Below are 20,535 nucleotides of genomic sequence, written 5' to 3'. Positions count from 1 at the left end.
GGCACTTTGACAATCTTTTAAAACACCTGGAAATACATTCTCTGATGTCCATTCCTTTGGAGCCATTAGTGTTTCTTTTACAACTGCACTTGACAGTAGGCTTCTTTCGGGAGAGTCGTCTTCATCAGTTAATCGATGTGAAATCTAAATGAAAAAATGTTCACAAAAATGGAGAAATGTTTCTAAAAGCATGTAATGAACATTTACTTTACAGTTCATTAATGCTCATAATATTAGGTTTACAATTTTTTGATAAAGCAAGCTACAAGCCCCTAAGAATTTCCACAATGGAAAAATTCCGATTGACCGTAATAGGGGACAGACTGTACCCTTACTCATAAAGGCAGACTGAATTAAGTTGCTGACACCCTTATTACTGAAGATCCAGGATAAGATGCAGAATAAATCTACCACTATTTTGAGATCAAAGGTCTGATCCTGCTCTCAGGGTACTTGTGTCCCATGTTAATGCTCAGGATGATTTCTCTTCCTTTTTAGTACGACATGAAGTCATTATGTAGTCAAAGGAAATAGTAGAAGTGCAGACTACTGCAGATACAGTCTGACATATATGTTTTGTTTTAAATCACATGCAACTACTGACAGGGTGCAGAAAGTTTGTCCCACATCCAACACTGAATATTATGCAAAAAGTAGGGTAAATATAGTTATTTAGACTCATAGACTTTAAGGCAATAAGGCACCATCATGATCATCTAGTCTGACCTGCACATTGCAGGCCATAGAACCTCACCCACCCACTCCTGTAATAGACCAATAACCTCTGGCTGAGTTACTGAAGTCCTCAAATCATGATTTAAAGATTTCAAGTTACACAGAATCCACCATTTACCCTAGTTTCACCTTCAATTGACCCACGCCCCATGCTACAGAGGAAGGCAAAACAAACAAACAAACAAACAAAAAACCCAAAACCCAGGATCTCTGCCAATCTGACCTGGGGGAAAATTCCTTCCCGACCCCAAATATGGCAGTCATTTGAACCCAGAGCATTTTGGCAAGACTCACCAGCCAGACACGTGGGAAAAAATTCTCTGTAGTAACTCAGAGCCCTCCCCATACAGTGTCCCATCACTGCCTGTTGAGAATATTTGCTACTAGCAGTCACAGATTGGCTACATGCTATTGTAGGCAGTTTCACCAGTTTTATAGTAATTTTTGTCATGACACCAATAGACATGCCTGTGACAGACTGATAATATCCTGTAATATCCTGAACCTTGGGGAGTTAAGATAAACTTTATTGAATTAAGCTAATCCTTACTGAATTAGGTATAATACCTTTGGTTTCCACTGTATTACAAATACAATTGTATATGTGTTATTGTGGAATTGTATGTTTCTTCTCTAGTAGGAGGGGGATGCTAATGTACTTCTTCCATTATTGTCGTCTGACCCCACCCCCCTTGGAGAGGTATGCATATACTAGTTCAAACTGGATTCTCCAGGGACCAACAGACAAAGCAAGGATTTTTAGATAAATAGCCTGGTTTTAAACTGGCTCAGGGCCTTCTTTCTGATCCAGCAAATGGGCAAGATCTCTAGTCCACAGAGGGCCCCAATCCTTACAGAAGGGTTAGAAGGACTGGGCCTACTGAGGCCCATAAGACTGTGTGCTTGTCCTGAGCTGAAGCTGCGATGTGAACTTGTAACCACAAAAGAAACTTCTTGGGTGGGTTTGGAAGGACTGCTTCAGAACCCATGTTGGGGTAGGGGTAATCTCTGGTAAACTTATAAGCATTTGTGTAGGTTCTTTTATTGTTTTTAGTATGGTTTTTCCATAGTGCTTGTACCTTAAGAATAAAATAGGCTTACACAGAAAGAATTGTTTATAAGAAACGTATAACTTGACAATAACTCTTATCGGTCTCTGAACAGAAAACAAGCAGGTGTGTTTGTGCAGCCTACCAGTGCCTCTGCAGCCAACGACACAGTGAAGGCAGGAAACTGCACAGCCTGGAAATACCACCCCCAGAAGGGAGAGAGAGACATGGGACTTCACCTAAGAAAGGCAGTGACTGGGGAGCTAGAAACCTGAGAGCAGGTGCCCTCATGGGACCACTGAGGGGAAATACAGGTGCAGTTGCCCTGAACTGTGGAACTGTGCCTGTTCTTCATTCAGTGAAAATACAGAATTTTTTCTCCTTCCTATGAAGGATTGTCTGAAATTTCTGAGCCAGGTACCTCAGTTAGTAGCTCAGAGGACTGACGTGTTTACAGTTTTTACCAACATCATATTTTTCGCGGCTCATACTGTTGCCACAACATGGTATTTTAGGGTAAATTTCCTTCAAGAGACATTTTAAAATCTTTTGTTGCCAACACATGGCAAAACTGTATCGTGCAACAGCATTTTAATATCAGCAATTATAAATCTGATCAACCACACTGACAATTACAACTGTAATAAAACAACAAGACGACAAGATCGCTGAGGAGAAGAACCTTCTTCATACTGATTTATGGATTTTTAGAACAAACTTGGAACATGCAGTCCTTTAGAGAAACTAAATTTTAAGCATTATGATATAATCCAGTAACCAAGGATGCAAATTAAAAGATCTATTGGCAAGTTAGGAGGGAGAAGGAGAAACAAATTTGTTAAGTAACGGGAAAATTACTACCATCATATGATAAATATGATTTCCAAAAGAGACTAAGAATATAGTTAAAATGTTATAATTATACAACAGTTTAAGGGACTGAGAAAAGGAGGGATACTGAAATGATAATCTGATCCAGTTTAAAGAGATGTATTTTATAATTAAATGGAGAATTCAGTTTACTGCAGAAAAGGGCTTGATCCTGCACCCATACAGTGTATGCGCAGGAGGGTTAACTGAAGAAGAATTACGGTTTATGAAAGACCAACAATGGCCAACTTTTGTGAGATTAGAATAAAGATTATTGCAAGATACTAGGGCATAAGGAAAATCAGAAGACAGAGGAATGGTAGAATAAAAAGGAATACTACTTTGTCAAAATCAATAAAACCCAAATATGACTCATTTTAGGATATCAAACTTCTATTAAATTACAAAATCTTGACAGACAATTTGTCTTGAAGTTTTTTCACAGTTCTAGCTGCAAAACTGGCAAGCTTGAGACAGTCACAGTGTCTATGCTGGGAAGACTGTAATAGCTATCAGTTTCTCTTGCTACAGTTCTTTCTGGAGCATTTTGGTCTGTTCATCATATAGTGCTAGAGATCAGAGAATATGAAAAAATGAAATTTACTGTAGTAACTGAGTCTCAGGTACAAGAAAAAGCAAACTCAAAAGAGCCTTTTACTCCTACTAGTTTATCAAATATCATCTCTGGGAATTCTCCCTAGACACTGGAATTCCTAGTTCTCCTAGTATCTTTAGGTTTTACAACCTCCTTTGAGATTATTAATCATTGGTATTCTGTTTCAGGAACTTTCATATTGGATTTTATTCCATTGAACCAACTCTGTAATATAGGGAAGTTTTACTTGATGAAATTTGTTAGTATCAATATTAATATGTACTGTAAAGAAAATAATCTCCTGGCTTTGTTTATGATATGATTACTTACTCATATAGTTTAATCTGTTACAAGATATATGTTTTATTATATTGTCTTTAGTATTTTCTTTTGGGAATTTTAGAAGATTCTGTTATTTTTCAGATGTTAATCTCACTCAGAATCTATGAAGAAAGTAAATTCTATTTATATGAAACTTTAACAGCTTTCTTTTGGATGCAAATTTTGCTTCACCCACCTTATATAATTTAAACAAGGTGGCAACCCTTGTATGAAAAAATGTGTCTCTATTTCTCCCTAATAAACAGAATAACTTGTGGCTTAAAAAAAAAAATCAATGGTAAATGATTTATCTGTGTATGTGGCACAGACTTGGTCTTCTGTTACTTAACACTAGAGTATAACTCTAGTATGGAAAATGGCTTGCACAAATTACAGGTTGGTATCTGAAGTACACATATGCTAGTGAACTGATCATAAGCAAGGATTCACACAGCATGCATGATAACACAGGAATCTTTGGATTCAACACCACAGACAAAAGAGATACAAAATGCATCTCCCTGAACCAGCAGGGGCCAAGGTTCTAGAGCAGGGGTCTCAAACACGCGGCCCGTGGGGCTATTTCCTGCGGCCCACCAACTCCCTGCTGTTCCCTCTCCCCCTCCCCCCAACGTTTACCTAGAGTGGCTCCTGCCCAGTGTGCACGCCGGCGGCAGCAGGGCAGGCTCCCTGCCCTGCCCCTACGGTTCCCCCTTCCCAGACAATGGGAGCTGCTGGGGACGGTGCCTGGAGGCAACAGCAACACACAGGTCCCTGTGCCCCCCCCCCCCCAGGTTCCGGCCACTTCCCGGAGCAGCGCATGGGCAGGCAGGGAGCCTGACCTGCCCCGGTGTGCACCGGGCCAGAGCCCATCCCCTAACCCATCCCGCAGCCAAACCCCCTGCCCTGAGCCCCCTGCACCCTGACCCCCCTGCCGCACCCTGCACCCCTCCTGCACCCTGACACCTGCCCTGAGCCCTCTGCCACACCCTGCACCCCGACCCCCTGCCCTGAACCCTCTGCCACATCCCGCACCCCTCCTGCGGCCCAACCCTCTGCACCCTGACCCCCACTGCATCTCTCACCCTTCCTGCACCCCACACCCCAATTCCCTGCCCTGAACCCTCTGCCGCACCCCGCACCCCTCCTGCGGCCCAACCCCCTGCACCCTGACCCCCACCGCACCTCTCACCCCTCCTGCACCCCACACCCCAATTCCCTGCCCTGAGCCCCCAGCCACACCCTGACCCATGCCCTGAGCCCCCTGCCGCACCCCTCACCCTCCTGCACCCCAACTCCCTGCCCTGAGCCCCCGCCACACCCCGCACCCCTCCTGCAGGTGGTGGAGGAGGGGGTGGAGTTAGGGTGGGGATTTCAGGGAAGGGGTTAGAATGGGGGCAGGGGATGGGTGGCAAGAGGTGGGGCAGGGCCTCATGAAAGGGCTGGAGTGGGGGCGGGGCCGAGGGCGGCGGCGGGGAGGTGTCAGTAATGTGGCCCTCAGGCCAATGTACTAGTCCTCATGTGGCCCTCGTGGGTCATTTGAAGGTTTGAGACCTCTGTTCTAGAGAATAATTCACTCCTCAAGCAAAACAGGCCATTTTATCACCAGCAGCCTCCAACACTGGTTTGTCAATCAGGAGAAGCTCTAAATTTAGCACTTCTAACTTTTTGGATTACTACACACCTGTGGAAGGGAAAATTGCAACCACTTTAAGTAACTACAAGTCTGCCAGCAGGGCAGGTTTCCTAGGGCGTCAGCATCTAGGTGAACAGTGATTCTGGCCCATTAAAGGAAGCCACATTGTTTATAAGTTCGTGTCTATTTCAGCTTCAGACACACCACTCTTGCAGTAAGATATTGTCCCTCCCCAAACTGCTTTCAAGCTATATTATGCATCTGTGTTAAGAACATGTGCTTCACAGTGGGTTTGGACAAAGACTGGTATTTTTGCTTTAAATATTCTAAACATATGGAGCCTCATTTTTTCCCCCAGAAAATATTGTGTAACTGCTAATTAAATCAAATCAAATGGTTGACATGCATTCTGTTGTAAGAATATACTCACCTTTCTCTCTGTTTTCAGAAATCCAGACATGTCATCATCTAAACCTATAATGGTGGTGAATAAAATAATATTTTTCAAATTTATTGTCACTGAATTGCACTTGTTGAGCTTCTCAGCCTTTTCTGATTAAGGGGTCCCCTGGATGTTATAAGATGTTGAAGTTTCAAATTCCCTTCACACTTTTTTCTTGAGGTGGTCCCTGGCTGAAGCTAACTGAGTTTGGTGAAGGAAGCTCTATTTAACAACATTTTCTAACTTAATTACGTTTTTTTTATTACTTTTACCTCCTGTTTTCTTATATCTGTGACCCATAGTTCTGTGCCTTTAAAGGTTACCTATCAACTACCACCATCTGTTTCAGGGAATGCAGCATACTTCTCACACCCTCCACACTCAGTCAGCTCCGTTGCCCACTTCCTAGCGCTCAAGACACCCCTAAAAGGGGAGGAAGGAGCACAGGGGCCCACAGGGACTGTGATTTTCACACTCTCCCTTCCCTTTGCACATCCCTGGAACATCCAGGCAGTCTCACCCACAACTTTATTAAGCAGTGCTACCACAGTAAACTCAGCTTCAATCTAGAACTATATCAATATCTTAGGAAAACCATGAATAGCAATTATTTTATAAGAAACTTGCAAAAGTTATAGAGTCCCAACATCACATGAAAAATAATGTAACCTGTACTCCAGGACATCTTTGAAAAAGGAAGCAAGGGCCAGATTTTTAAAGGTACCTAGGCACAGGGGCACCATTTGGAGGGTGCAGGGGGGGCTCTACGCCCCCACCCCGAGTTTCGTACTGCAGGTCTACTCACCCTAGCCCCAGACGGATCTTTTAACTGCAACATAGCTCAGCCTGAGTGAAATATATGATGAGTTCGGAAGCTGGGAACAGTACAGCATTTGGGGCAGGGAGTTTGTTTATAAACAGAGGCAGGATGATTAATATAACAAAAAGCTGGTCATTAAAGTAAATTAAGGATCGTTAGATGATCCTGAAAAAATTTCCAGGCACTCCTGTTAAAAGATAGGAAACAAAGGGTAGGAATAAATGGTTAGAAGGGAGAGAGGTAAATAGTGGTGTCCCACAGGGATTTGTACTGGGACAAGTCCTATTCAACATATTCATAAATTATCTGGAAAAAGGGGTACGCATTGAGGTGGCAAAATTTGCAGATGATACAAAACTACTCAAGATAGTTAAGTACAAAGCAGACTGTGAAGAGCTACAAAGGGATCTCACAAACCTGGGTGACTGGGCAACAAAATGGTAGATAAAATTCAATGTTGACAAATGCAAAGTAACGCACGTGACAAAATATAATTCCAACTATACATACAAAATGATGGGGTCTAAACTAGCTGACCCCATCAATAAAGATATCTTGGAGTTGTGGATAATTCTCTAAAAACATCTGCTCAATCAAAAAAGCTAACAGAATGTTGGGAATCATTAGGAAAGGGATAGATAATAACAGAAAATATCATATTGCCTCTATATAAATCCATGGTATGCCCACATCTTGAAAACTGCATGCAGATCTGGTCGCCCCATCTCAAAAAAGATATACCGGAAAAGGTACCAAGAAGGGCAACAGAAATTATTAGGGGTATGGAACGGCTTCCATCTGAGGAGAGATTAAAAAGACTGGGACTTTTCATCTTGGAAGAGAGATGACTAAGGCAGGATATGATAGAGGTCTATAAAATCATGAATGGTGTGGAAAAATTGAATAAGGAAATGTTATTTACTCCTTCAAATAACACAAGAACCCAATGAAATTAATTGGCAGCAGATTTAAAACAAACAAAATGAAGTCTTTCTTCACAGGCAACCTGTGGAACTCTTTGCTAGGGGAGTTGTGAAGGCCAAAACTATAACGGGGTTCCAATAAGAACTAGATAGGTTTATGGAGGATAGGTCCAACAATGGCTATTAGTCAGGGTGTGCAGGGATCCAACACCATGTTCTGCATGTCCCTTGCCTCTGTTTGCCAGAATCTGGGAATGCATAGGAGCCGGAGCAGGGACATGCCGCTGCTTCTGGGAGCTGATTGAGGTAAGTGCTGTCCAGAGCCAGCACCCCGAACCCCTCCTGCACCCCAACCCCCTGCCCTAGCCCTGATCCTCCTCCTGCCCTCTGAGCCCCTCGATCCCAGCCCAGAGCACCCTCCTGCACCCCCAACCCCTCATGTCCAGCCCCACCCCAGAGCTCGCACCCCCAGCTGGAGCCCTCACCCCCCTGCACCCCAACCCCTTGCCCCACATCCGGAGCCCCTTCCCATACCCTGAATTCCTAATTTTTGGCCCAATCCCAGAGCCCTCTCCTGCACCCCAAACCCCAGATTCATGAGCATTCATGGCCCGCCATACAATTTCCATACCCAGATGTGGCCCTTGGGCCAAAAAGTTTGCCCACCCCTGCACTAGACCCCACTCTCCTCCCAGAGCTGAGATAGAACCCAGGAATCCTGAGAGGGTCTCTCTCCCCACAGAGTTAGTAACAATGTAAGAATATACGTTAAAATTTTAAACCTAACCAGTGTCCCTTAAGTGTCTTGCCACAAGACGTCAGAACATGTGAGTATTAGAGCTGAGTGGGTCTAATATTTATTTCATTTTCTTTCTTTTATATAGGAATTAGATACAGGGCTCCTGTCTGCTAATTGCTAAAGTTATCTGCCAAAATACTAGAGCTTTCAAGTGCCTAAGTAGCCCCTAGAATAACAGTTAAAGTTGGACCCCCCCACCAAAATCTGAAATGAGGTCCCTGCTTGGGCACTGTCCCACTCAGTGCCACATGTTTCACCACCTAGCGGAATTTTGAGAGCCAGGATAGGTGCCAGTTAAGCACTTTTCTCCCTATTCGCTTAGATGGGGACCATCTAAGCAGCTACATATGGGACTTTAAAAAGCTGAAATGAGCGCTGCCCTGCTTAACTGGATATCTTCTTACTCAAGCTAGGCAAGCTTGGAACTTTGCAAAGCGATGAGAGGCTGACCGGCCCTTACACACGTTTGACTGCTCCACAGTTCACAGGCCATTTCCACTATCTACTACAGCGCTGGAAAAGAGAAAATACATTTTATTCCCCTCCCCCTGGAGTCTCCCTGAGCACTCCTAGGAGCCCTAGCCACTTGATCAGACACACTCCACTTCCCTGCTGCCAGCCAGAACCAAACCACAGGACAGAAAAAATGGTGAGCTGAGCTTCCGACCATGCTGTCATGTCAGCATTCTGGAGGGTGGGAGAGGAGCAAATGGAGAGAAAGGGAGGGAGGCACGCCATGCCAAGCAGCACACACTAATCCAATTCCCGTTGTCCATAGCCTCAGAGGGTTCCCAGCAACTCCTGGAGGAAGTCAATTTCAACAATATCCCTGAACATATAAAAGATAGCTTTCGCCATCCAGCTGGGTTGAAGGAACCCTGAATTTATGCTCTGGATATACTCAAGTGCTTAGTGGATCCCCAACTGCTATAGGAATGCAAGGGGACAATCTCCTACAAGGGTGGAAGGAACAGGAGAGAGTCCTGCCTCTTCGTTTAGTCCTGGCTTTAGAGAATATGCTAACAGGAAAAATACATGAAAATCCCTCAAATACACAGGAAGAAAGTAAGAACCACCATCACTAAACTCCTAAAGTGACCCAGGGGGGTCCTGGTGCCGTTATGCCAACCCTGCTACTGATCTGAGCAAAACCTTCCCAACCCTCCTTTCCTATCTTCCCCACCAGGACACTCATGGACAGACATGCATTCCTCACTCACCCCTGCTCCAGACCACAGTTACTGGGTTACAAAGCTACAACCATTTGCTGTGGGGGAATGGCAGCACTTAGGACACTAAGGCTTAGATATTTCAGTGCCAATGGGCAGGAAAACAGTCACCCAGGGGGGTTAGGCAACTGCTGAGCAGGGGATTTTAAAATACCATGGGCATGTAAGTGGTGGATTTAGGCACTTAGTTCTTCTTTAGGCACCTAAGTACCTTTAAAAATCTGCCCCTCTGGTCTCAAAGGTCACATATCTATATCCTAAATAAATCTATATGTATACTCATTTACAGTTTCTCAGTTGTTTCTTCCAAATTTAGAGTGACTGTATTTTAGGTTGTTTTTTACAACATAAAACATACCTACAGTGTAATTTTGCTCTCTACCTACTGAGGCATTTAGCGGAAGACCAGGCTGAGAAATCTTTGTAGTAAATACTGCACCCCTAAAAAGAAATAAATATAATTTTAAAAGTTCACCATTCAAGGAGCAATGCACAAAAATACTTTGCCTGTTCTCATGGGCTAAGCCTTCCCTGGCGCAGCTGCCACTGACCTGCTGCTGGACACCTGGGCCGCAGTGGCCCTGCCTCTTCCCCGAGGCCCCAACCATCTGTTGCTGCCTGCCTGCTGCGGCTTGCCGCGTCTCACCTCCTTAGGGGTGGGGGAGTGAGGAGGAAACACAATGAGCCAGTGGTGGGTGAGAGGGTCTGGCGGGGGAGTAGTGAGGCTGCTCGCTTGGCCGTGCGCTGGGGCTTGCCGGCCATGGGAGGGGGGAAACGCTGGCAGGGGCCGGTGGCTCAGGCCGGTGCTCAGGGTGGCTGGTGGCTTGTCCCGGTGCTCGGCCTGGCAGCTCGGGGTGGTGGCTCAGCCTGGTGTGGCTGGGACTGGACTGGCAGGGGGCAGGAAGGGGGCAGCAGCCTGGCGTGGCTGGGGTGGGCAGGCTGTGGGGCTCTTCTTGTTATGGGGGAGTTTGGGGCTCCAGCGTGCGGGGGGTTGCTGCCTCAGGCAGAAGGGTCCCGGCCAGCAGGCTAGCCTCCCCAAAGCGGGGGTTCACCTGCCACTCATGCCTGTTCTGGTACTTTGGACAAAATTTTCAGCCTTGTCTTAACCAGGCCTCTGGTTGTAGTTAAGACAATTAATGTAATTTTTCTGTGCAATTATTTGTGGAAGCACTTTAGGTCTTTTAGAGGCATAAATTCCCAACTCACAAGTGTAATCAGTAACACACTTCTCAATTATCTAAATTGGGCTGGCTATTATATTCAAATTGCCACAACAGCCACACTCTGGCTTGCAGCAGCCTCGGCTACTATCTGCAGGGTGGCCGCGACATACTCCCCACCTTGAATTTTCCCAAAAGACATATATTCTGTACTGTCCAGCCCTTACCTGGACAGTTCAGATATTAGAGGCCCGTTGCCCCAGTTTGCTACTTTAATTGGAGTTACCAACCTATTCAGTGCAAACACAACCCTGGATTAGTTTTGATTAAAAAATAACACAAGTTTGTTTAACTATAAGGAGAGATTTTAAGTGAGTACAAGTACAAGGTATTAAAGTCAGAAATGGTTACAAGAGAAATAAAGATAGAATGCTTTCTAGTAGCTAAAACTTTACAAACTAGACTTGGGTCAAGATAAAATCCTGACCACATGTCCCCTGCAACCAGGCTGACCAAATTCTCAGGTCATAACCCCTGCCAAAGTCCAAAGGCTTGTTCCTGTGTTCTTAGGTGAGAGAGAGAAAGAATCTGGGGTGCTGTTGTCCCTCACTTTTATAGTCCAGGCACCCTTTGAAATGCATTTTCCTGAGGGCTACCCCTAGATAAAATTCCTTCCCGCTGTGAGGACGGAGACATGGAATTTCATGATGAAAGAGGTTCCACGCTGTTACTTGCTAAAATGCAGATCGATCTGTTCCTGCTCCCCACTCATTGCCAAAGAATGGCCATTTAACAGGTGATTGCCAATCAGCTTTCAGGACACCTGACTAGCAGCATTAGCTTGTCCTTTGTCTTTGAGGAGTAGGTTTACCCCCCTTCCCAGACTTGTCTGGTAAACACATTTAGGTCATAATTTCAGCTTATGTTCATAACTTTACATATAATGTTGCTACACACATTTCACCATGATATCAGTGACTATTGAGTTATTAGTTTTCAAACAATACCTCACAAGGCATATTTTATACAAAGATTACTACAGTGGTGTGTAGGGCAGAGGTCCCCAAACTGTGGAGTGTGCCCCCCCCAGGGTAGCACAGAGGAACATTCAGGGCCAGGCAGCGGGCCAGGCCAGCCCCCACGGGGGGGAAGGAAAGGAGCACCACCCAGCCCCTAGTCGTGGCCCTGGGTCCCAGCCCCGGGTCTGACTCCCGTCCTCAGCCTCAGTGCAGTTCTGCGCCTGGCTGGAAGCCTGGCTGCGGCTCTGCTCCCGGCCCCACCCCCAGCCTCAGCTGCAGCCTCATCTCCCATACCCCTGTCTGCGTCCCCCACTGCAGAGCTGTGGCCCTGGGGGGGCCTGAGGGGGTAGATGGGTGTGGTCGGGGGAAGGGGGGTGCAACCTTCAAAAGTTTGGGGACCACTGCTGTAGGGTGTGAATACAGGGGTGCATTCAGTCACAATCTGCAATACCAATGTGACCAAATCGTTGAGTCCTCTTCATCAAGCAGGCAGGCGGTAGCCCAACCAGATGCAGGATTTTTGTGACCAGGAGCTTCACCAGTGGAGAACTTCCAGAGCTGGGTAAACATATGATCATCTTAGGCTATGCTGACCTTCTAGTTACTTTAAGCCTGATTGTTTCATGAGGTATTCTGTGTAGGTGCCCATACTGGTTTTGCCACATCACCGAAAACAAGTAAAGTTCCAAGAGAAATTTGTTTTTCTGTGACGTGGTAGCCACCAATATGGATTACTAAAGTCTGACCTGCAGACTGCACCCACGGAAGAGAAGAGTAACTACAGAGATGTTAAAATAGGCATGTCTAAAATGACAGTAGGGAAGAAACTGGGAGAGCAAGGTGTGTCAGAGCCTGCTGGAGTCTGGAAGAGAACTTCCAGAGAACTTGCTGACCAAATTCAGCATCAGCTGAATTCATCCACCGAGGTCACACCACGTTCAGCAAAGGGCATGACTGATGCCAACAACAGGGCCACCACTCAAGTACAGTGAGCTCAAAGCCTGTCTAAGCAGAGGAGATCTGCAAGGAAGGAGGAGTGCAGACAGAAGGTCTGAACCTGCAGGAAAGGACATACAGTATCTACGCCCTTTAGTGAGGTTCTTTGAACAGGATGAACAGGGACTTGGATTTGAGACCTATTCAGTTCAGGAAAATAAGACTAAGTTTGGCAGACATTCAGGGAGTGCTACCAGACCTCAAGTCTGGCTTTTGGGTGTGGGTAGAAGTTGGGGAGAGGGATCTCCTAGCTAAGGTTGGACCATCTGCAGGAGAAAACTGGAGCATGTTTGGAGAACTACTTTCACTTTTTGTAAAATGAGGCATGGGTGCCACAAGTCACATCTGGGTGCTCCCTGAATCACCAGGCTGTGGAGACCAACACTAAAAAGGCCACTTTCTATGCCAGGAGACAAAGTTGAATGTTGAGGATGGGTTCAAATGTTTCAGAACAGAAGTCATTTAGCACCAGGTTTGGGCTCCAAAGAGAACAAACTTAACAGGAGGCCTAAGGTAAGAAACTACTCTAAGGAACTTGGTTGGGAGCTCATTAAAAATCTTCCATAGAACTCCTAAAGGCGCTGCTAAAGGATGAGGCCCAAACCATAAAAGGTGAGGGCCCTTTCTCAAGCCCATCCAGATGAACTCTGCTAAACTGGCACTAGCAGATTTTCTGGTTTAGGTCCCAGGGAAGAGGAAAAGATATACACGATTCTGTAGTAAGAGGGGAAAACATCCTTCAGGGCATAAGCCTGCAGGAATCAAGAACGAGCTTTTTCTGCCATGTATATACCACTGACAACTGGATAGGTGCATTACTGAGTTTGTGAAGCATCAGGTATTGGCTACTGCTGGAGACAGAATACTCCATTAAAGGGACAAATGACCTGATATAGTATGGGAAATATAAAAAGATGTACTTGCAGTTGTTTATAAAGCAGGTTAAAAAACCCCAACCATTATCTCATGATACTTACATATTGATTTCCATTATCATAAATTCATAGTATTGAAACATATATTAGATCAATGATACTCAAACTGAGGCTTGCAAGCAGCTCTTTAACATGTCTCCTGCGGCTCTATGCAGCACATGATATTAAAACAGTGTGATTTACTTATAAACCAATCTAAGTTATTGACCAATCAGGATGTTTTTTCTATGTTATTAACCAATTGTGGTTGATAAAATAATAGTTGGTCAGTCATTTTGCTGTGAGAATTATACAACTAAATATTTCCCGTACATCTATCTATATGTATATAAATATAGTACACCTCTACCCCGATATAACGCGGGTTCACATACAACGCGGTAAAGCTCCTACACGCTGCTCTGAGCAGTGTGTTAAGGGGGCCAGGCCGGGCCAGGGCCGAGGGGTTGGATAAGGGGCAGAGGGTCTTGGGGGCGGTCAAGAGCTCCCCCCGCCCAGGGTTTAGGAGGCAGGAGCTGTGGGGGGGGCACTTTTGGGGACCCTGCAGTCCCAGAGTGGCATGGGAGGTTAGCGGGGGGCCAGGAGCACCCGCTCCGCTTCCCTCGCCCCAGCCCCAGCCGTGTCACTTGCGGGAGGGGGCTTGGGGGAAAGGATCGCCCCCACATTCACCAGCAGCGGCGGAAACGGAGCAGCCCAGTCCCAGCTCCCTCCACTCCGCCAGCTCCCAGCCATGGCGCTCCGCTTTCCACCGCAGGTGAGTGCGGGATCTTTCCCCTATCTCCCCCTCCCCCCAGCGACACGGACAAGGAAAGCGGAGCGGGCTGGGGCCACGTCGCTCTGCTTCCCGCCACAGGTGAGTCTGGGGGCGTCCTTTCTCCAATCTCCCTGCACTCACTGGCAGTAGGAAGCAGAGCGCCGCGGCTGGGATGTGGCGGAGTGGAGCGGGCTGGGGCCATGTTGCTCCGCTTCCCGCCGCAGGTGAATATGGGGGTGTCCTTTCCCCAACCTCCCTGCACTCACCGGCGGTGGGAAGCGGAGCAGCCTGGCCCCAGCCCACTCTACTTTGCCAGCTTCCAGCTGCAGCACTCCGCTTCCTGCCGCAGGTGAGTACGGGGGGCTTCCTTTCCCCAACCTCCCTGCACTCACCGGTGGCGGGAAGCGGAGCGCCGCGGCTGGGAGGTGACGGAGTGGAGCGGGCTGGGGCTGCGTTGCTCCGCTTCCCGCCGCTGCCAGTGAGTGCCTGTCAGGGGGCGAGAGGTGTGGATAGGGGTCGGAGCAGGGGGGGTTGGTTAGGGGGTGGGGTCCTGGGGATGATTAGGGATGGGAGTCTCTGGAGAGGGAACAAGGAACAGGGGGACCAAAGCAAGTTCGATACAACACGGTCTCACCTATAACGCGGTGAGATTTTTTGTCTCCAGAGGACCGTGTTATATCTGGGTAGAGGTATACTATAGTAAACAAAACAATGAATTCACACTACCACGGCTTTTTTGGGTAATGTCCATCGCTAATTTGGTTCCTGAACCACTGAGTATCACTGTATTAGATCATCCAGCCTCTTTTCTTCCCAACACAGATTATTCTCTACCGGGTTTTAGGATTTTATGTTGTCTAGTGTTAAATGTTCCAAGGTGCTTCCACAATTATTCCATGGCATAAGCCATTCTACTAAATAAATCTCAGTGTCAGGACGTTTTTCTGACAACCTAAATTTTCCTTTATTATTTTCCAGTTATGCCCAGTTATATATCCTAACTACTACATACTAATATATATATATATGAATGGACACAAGAATGATTTCATCCATCACTGATATAAAGTGATCTCTGGCATTAAACACAACTGCTTATTAGCAACCAGTAAAATTATTTTATAGTTCAAGGCTGGAAAAAATATCCCATCCAAATAAGGCTACAAGGGAAACTTTTTGCTGGGAAATTACTGTTTGCCTGAATGGAATTTATCCAGTGCTTATTATACTCACTGTAGCAGAGACTGAGATTGTTCAGTTTCACTTCTCTTATGAGCCAGCTGGGAGAAAAAAGTGTTTGAACAACTTGGTGAATATAAACTACTCAGTGATTTAATTTTTCAGCATTACTATATACCTAGCCTCTTCCTATTATTAATGATTTTGGAAGACCTAAATACAGCAGTTATCAGTGAGACTCCGAATTCTGCTAGACCGGATTACTAATATTGCTATGACATATGGGCTACTTACTCAATCCAAGTCATAGAAGACAAAATACAGTCAGAATGAAAATATACCTTATATAATTAAATTGTAATACCCTTAAGCTTGAGCTATTTTATTTATGAAGTGACCAAAGTACAAATTAGATATATTCCTCGCCTCAAATTCACGCTCTTTAGTGGAGTCCTGCAAGCAAATACTCTCCTATCCCCAATTATTTCTAACCACTCTTTCTTCCCTCTGGTAACAATAACCGCATCTTCCAATTAAAGAGGATAGGCTGCTACTCCAGAAATGGCTGAAGTAATAGCATCAATCACAACAACTATGAGAAATGCTAATAGTAACCCAAACTGTCCCCTAAACTAAGGCCTTGTCTACATTGGAATGTATTTTTAACCTAAAATGTGAATTTAAATTAATATAGTTATGCCTGTATAACACACATTCCTCTCCCCTCCAGTGTGGACCCTCTTATTCTAGAATAAGAGTTCCTTCTTCTGGTTTAATTTATGTCTCTTGGGAAGGTTTTAAGCTAAACTAAAAATAAGTCACTCATATCAGAATAAGAGCGTTCACATAGGTGATTACATTGATGTAACTATACAGGTACAACTGGAAATATTTCCCCAGTTATTTAAGTCTAAAGAAATTCATATACAGCACAGGAATCTACACGGTAACAATCTATAGTTTCCTCCTACTCATTCTGTCAGCCTGTCATCTGCAGGTGGGAAAAACTGGTTACCAATTTGAACATCCGGTAATTTTACAGGCTAATTGCAGCCCTGCTCCTGAAACCGTAGCAAGGCACACCCCCATGAAACTCCAGAGGAGACTCTTCTGTGCATTCCTGGGCTGAGTATATACTGCAGGATTTCCTCCTTCCATAAAACCCTTTTCAGTTACATACACTCTGGCTCTTTCCACATACAGAAGCGGGAGGGGCACAGTCAGACACAGTGAATCTAATAATTATCAATTGCAGTATGTGTGTAGCTGAGGAGCTGTAATTTCTATACATACCGGATTTATCTGGTTCTTTTGCTTCATATTTTCTAGATTATCACTCAATTTACAGACAAGCTGAATCTCTGGAGAGAGGTTTTCTAAAACTAAACACAAAAATAGGTAGTTAAAGCCATTTCTGTTGTGCTACTGTAACACAGACTCAAGGAATTTCTGCAAATTCCAACTGCCAGAAAAAATAATTGGACAAATCACACGTTCACACTGGTCACGTCTCTCAGCCTAGATTCTGAAAAACATAATATGGCAGATGCAAGAACTGAAAAGAAAACAATTTAGGGAAAAATTATTATTTTTTTTGCAGACAATATTTTGGAAACATGGGCTACACATCAGACAGTACGATTCATTTCTGACAATAGTTTTTTTTCCTGACAACTGGAATTATAGTCAGTGTCCTGATGCACGTAATAAACTTTAGTACTCATCTTTACACATTAATTATCAAACTGAGATGAGAAGATTAAAATTACTGAATGATCATACTGAGAAAAACCCAGCTCTACAGTAATATAGAGTGCTGCTCTGTTTAATTTGATCCCTTATGCTGTAAAAATCACAACACTGGTATCCACATTATTTTGTTGATTATTGTATTAATTTAGATTGACTATAGCCCATGTTTTCTTGTCATGAAATTGATGTGATAAAAATTAGCACAAATAATAACATGCTAATTACAGTGGGATGAATAGAAATGCCATCAATGCAAATATGCAAATCACATTTACAGGGACAACAAAAAAGCATGCAGACAAAGTCTCACTCCTACAAACCAAAAGCTTAACAATGAGCCAAACAGAAGCTTTGTACTCTGAAGCTCTAATTCCAGTGGATGACCAGGAGGAACAAGTTCCACGGGTGAGGATCCTCTCTGCTGACAAAACTCTATCACCAGACCTAAGATAATTCAGCTCCAGTAACTGACACCAAGAAACTCCTAGTCATTTAGAAAGACTCCCACGGAACTTTAATGGGGTTTGGAATCAGACCCTTACCTACTATGAGTAGATATAAAGTGAGAAGTAATCTCTCAAGGGGACAGATTTCAAACCATGCAGGGGGGGCTTAAAATAGGCAAAAATGCCATGTTTTGGACCCAGAAACAAACAAGATGCTAGAGTAGAGTTCTTCACACGAGTATTTTGCGTTTGGAACAGCTCAAACACTTGCAAGGTAGACAGTAGAATTCTGCTTTGCCAGTCAAGTTTTTATTGACATGAGTATGAGATTACCAAATTACTTAAAAGTGATTAAGTGAGGCTGAATTACGGAAGGCAACCCAGACAGGTCCCAATGAAATTTTATGCCACACCATCAAATACTTGTTTATGCCCCTTACTTTGAGGAGCTATTGTAGAAACCTTTAGAGTTAACAAAAAATAAATTCATACCCCTACTCTTCTTAAACTAGGTACCCTTAGTAACAACATACAGGCAGAATGAAGGAAAATAAGCACTAACAAATTTATGTTTTAAATGTATTTATTTAAAATTTATGAAAAATTTGGCCTGAAAGATTATGCCTCTAACTTTTATTCAGATTTTTATTAGAGATACAAAATTATTCTGCTTAAAAATACTGTACAAAACTGTTCTAGGCTTAATTTTTAGCCTAAAAATTAAGAAAGAGTCAAAGAAATAAAGGTCTCAGGAAAAACAACATATATTTTCTACTGAAAAAAGAACAATTTCTTACCTCCATTTACTCTTCTTATTTCATCAGCAAAGATGGTTTCAGTTGTTAGAGATATGTCCTTATTAACAAAAGATAACCTTTAAAAAAAAACAAAAAACTACAAATTGTTCTATCATCCTCTTACCAGAGGTACAAACACAGGCAACAAAATATTAACCAAAGCCTATATTTCTAACTCCATTCCCTATAATATCACTCATTAAATACCACTGTAACTATGTAAGAACATTTTTAAGGTAAACACTATTTTTCAAAAGTTTAGAACCTGGTTGTAAAAATCTGCATCAAGCTGCAAATTGGCATAGAAGGATGTGAGTCATGAATACATCTTTGTTTTTACAAATTTCCAAAAATATTTAGTCAACATTTCTTAGGAAATACACAGTAAGGGTAATGTTGTTCAGTGGGTTTAATTTCCCAGTAACCAAAGTATCAGTTTGAATGAGATCATCAAGAGAGTTCTGAAATTAAAACATAAAAGAAACGTCCACATTTGCAGTATTTTAATTTTACCAATGTTTTTATCATTGATTTTATTTTCTTTGGGCTGGATTCTGATACCTTTATCCCATTTAGTAATACATTATTTCTCAGGTAGTCCCACAAAAACCAATGGGACTATTTCTGGAGTAAGCTACTATTGCACATAAGCAAAAAACAAACAAACAAACAAAACGAGGAGTACTTGTGGCACCTTAGAAACTAACAAATTTATTTGGGCATAAGCTTAACTTAGGGCACAAATACTCCTCATTTTTTTTTGCTGATACAGACTAACACGGCTACCACTCTGAAACCTATTCCGTATAAGGGTCCATGGAATAGCGTATGGAGCTTTTTCCCCCTCACGCTTCAACCTGTCACAAAAAGTCTTAAAATAGATATTTATCAAAGAATCTAGGAAGGCTATTCTAAAACCATTTTATCCTCTAAGATTTTAGTCAGGTTTATATGAGGTAGATTCCAGTCTCATAGGACTGTTCTTTGTGTTTTTTGTTTTCAAAGGTGATAGCCTTAAATGGCATGGATGCAGCATTCAACTCATCACATATGTCCCAGAAATGTATTGACACTCATTTTTTAGACACACCTGCTCCTATACATATATATTTATCACCTCTTCATGTGCAGCTCCTCTTCGTCTAGGTCACTCTCAGTTACTGAGCCCTCCACTACTGTCTCATCACTGTCACTGTCAGAAATGTCAACTCCCTCCTTCATGCCTCCTTCTCCAGTCCTCAGCCTCCTAGGGACAGCTCCGCCAGACAGCCTCTCTCTCGCCCTTGGACAGCTCCTCCAGGCAGCCCTCCTCCCACACTTTGGGCAGGTCCCCCCACTCCTGAGGCACTGAATCACAAGCGGAGCAAGCAAAGGGTGGTGCAATGCCTTCTGGGAATTGTAGTCCTCAATGGAGCCTTCTTGTGATCATCCAAACAACAAATTTAACCTAATTGCAAGCTTAACTGTAAGGAGTGAGTGAAAGTTCATAAAAATGTCACAATAACCTATAATAAATAAACACCGATGGGAAAAGCTGCAAGAGAGAGAGAGACTGAATTAGTCCAAACAAGAAGGCCTACTAATGTAACTCAAGAACTGTGTTAAGATCAGGTCTGATTAATATGAAGTGTGTGCCACAGGACATCAACGAATCAAAATTGGTGTGTCAGAAATTAGGTCTAAACTGGCAAACAATATAGTGAGGGGACAGGCTATTACGCTCATCACTCCCTTTGGAGGTCCTTAAAAGAAAAGACCCTTGAGGGGAAAAAATAAAGAAGCAGCTGTCTCCCAACAACCTCTGACTGAAAGACAGGTGAACAGGAAAGTGTTGGGGACACTGAGGCATGGCCACTAGGTAACTCGAGGGGATGGAAGACCAAAAGTGTCCATGAAGCCCCCTCGCACTAGGCCCAAGTGTCCTTGGCCCCTCCCCCCCGCCTGGAGGCACTCGCAGCAGCTCTGCGTATTAGGCCCAAGTGTCCTTGGCCCTGCCCCGCCTGGAGGCACACACAGCAGTTATGCTGAGGATCTGCAACAATATGTTGCAGAGTCAGACTGCCTGAAACTAAGCAAGG

The 20,535-nt window shown here is 44.1% G+C and overlaps 1 protein-coding gene and 1 long non-coding RNA gene across 2 annotated transcripts in view; both read right to left on the bottom strand.

The window, feature by feature from the left end:
- Positions 1-19,856, bottom strand: part of ANKRD31 (ankyrin repeat domain 31) — a 112,197-nt gene extending 92,341 nt beyond the window's left edge. The window contains exons 1-3 of the mRNA XM_078853001.1: positions 19,575-19,856; positions 18,458-18,534; positions 16,756-16,844 (exon numbers count right to left, since the gene is read on the bottom strand). Coding sequence (XP_078709127.1) covers positions 16,756-16,844; positions 18,458-18,534; positions 19,575-19,678 — 270 coding nt within the window. The 5' untranslated portion in view covers positions 19,679-19,856. The remainder of the gene's footprint in view (positions 1-16,755; positions 16,845-18,457; positions 18,535-19,574) is intronic.
- Positions 96-15,559, bottom strand: LOC144930587 (uncharacterized). Its single transcript, XR_013635881.1, has 3 exons — positions 15,517-15,559; positions 5,637-5,680; positions 96-144 (listed from the first exon to the last, which is right to left on the bottom strand). It is a non-coding gene; the product is annotated as an uncharacterized LOC144930587 (long non-coding RNA).
- Positions 19,857-20,535: the final 679 nt, after the last annotated feature.

Source organism: Lepidochelys kempii, chromosome 5 (assembly GCF_965140285.1).
Source record: "Lepidochelys kempii isolate rLepKem1 chromosome 5, rLepKem1.hap1, whole genome shotgun sequence".
NCBI lineage: Eukaryota > Metazoa > Chordata > Testudines > Cheloniidae > Lepidochelys > Lepidochelys kempii.
The sequence above is the reverse complement of the archived record's forward strand: the minus strand, read 5'-3'. Positions and strand labels throughout refer to the sequence as shown.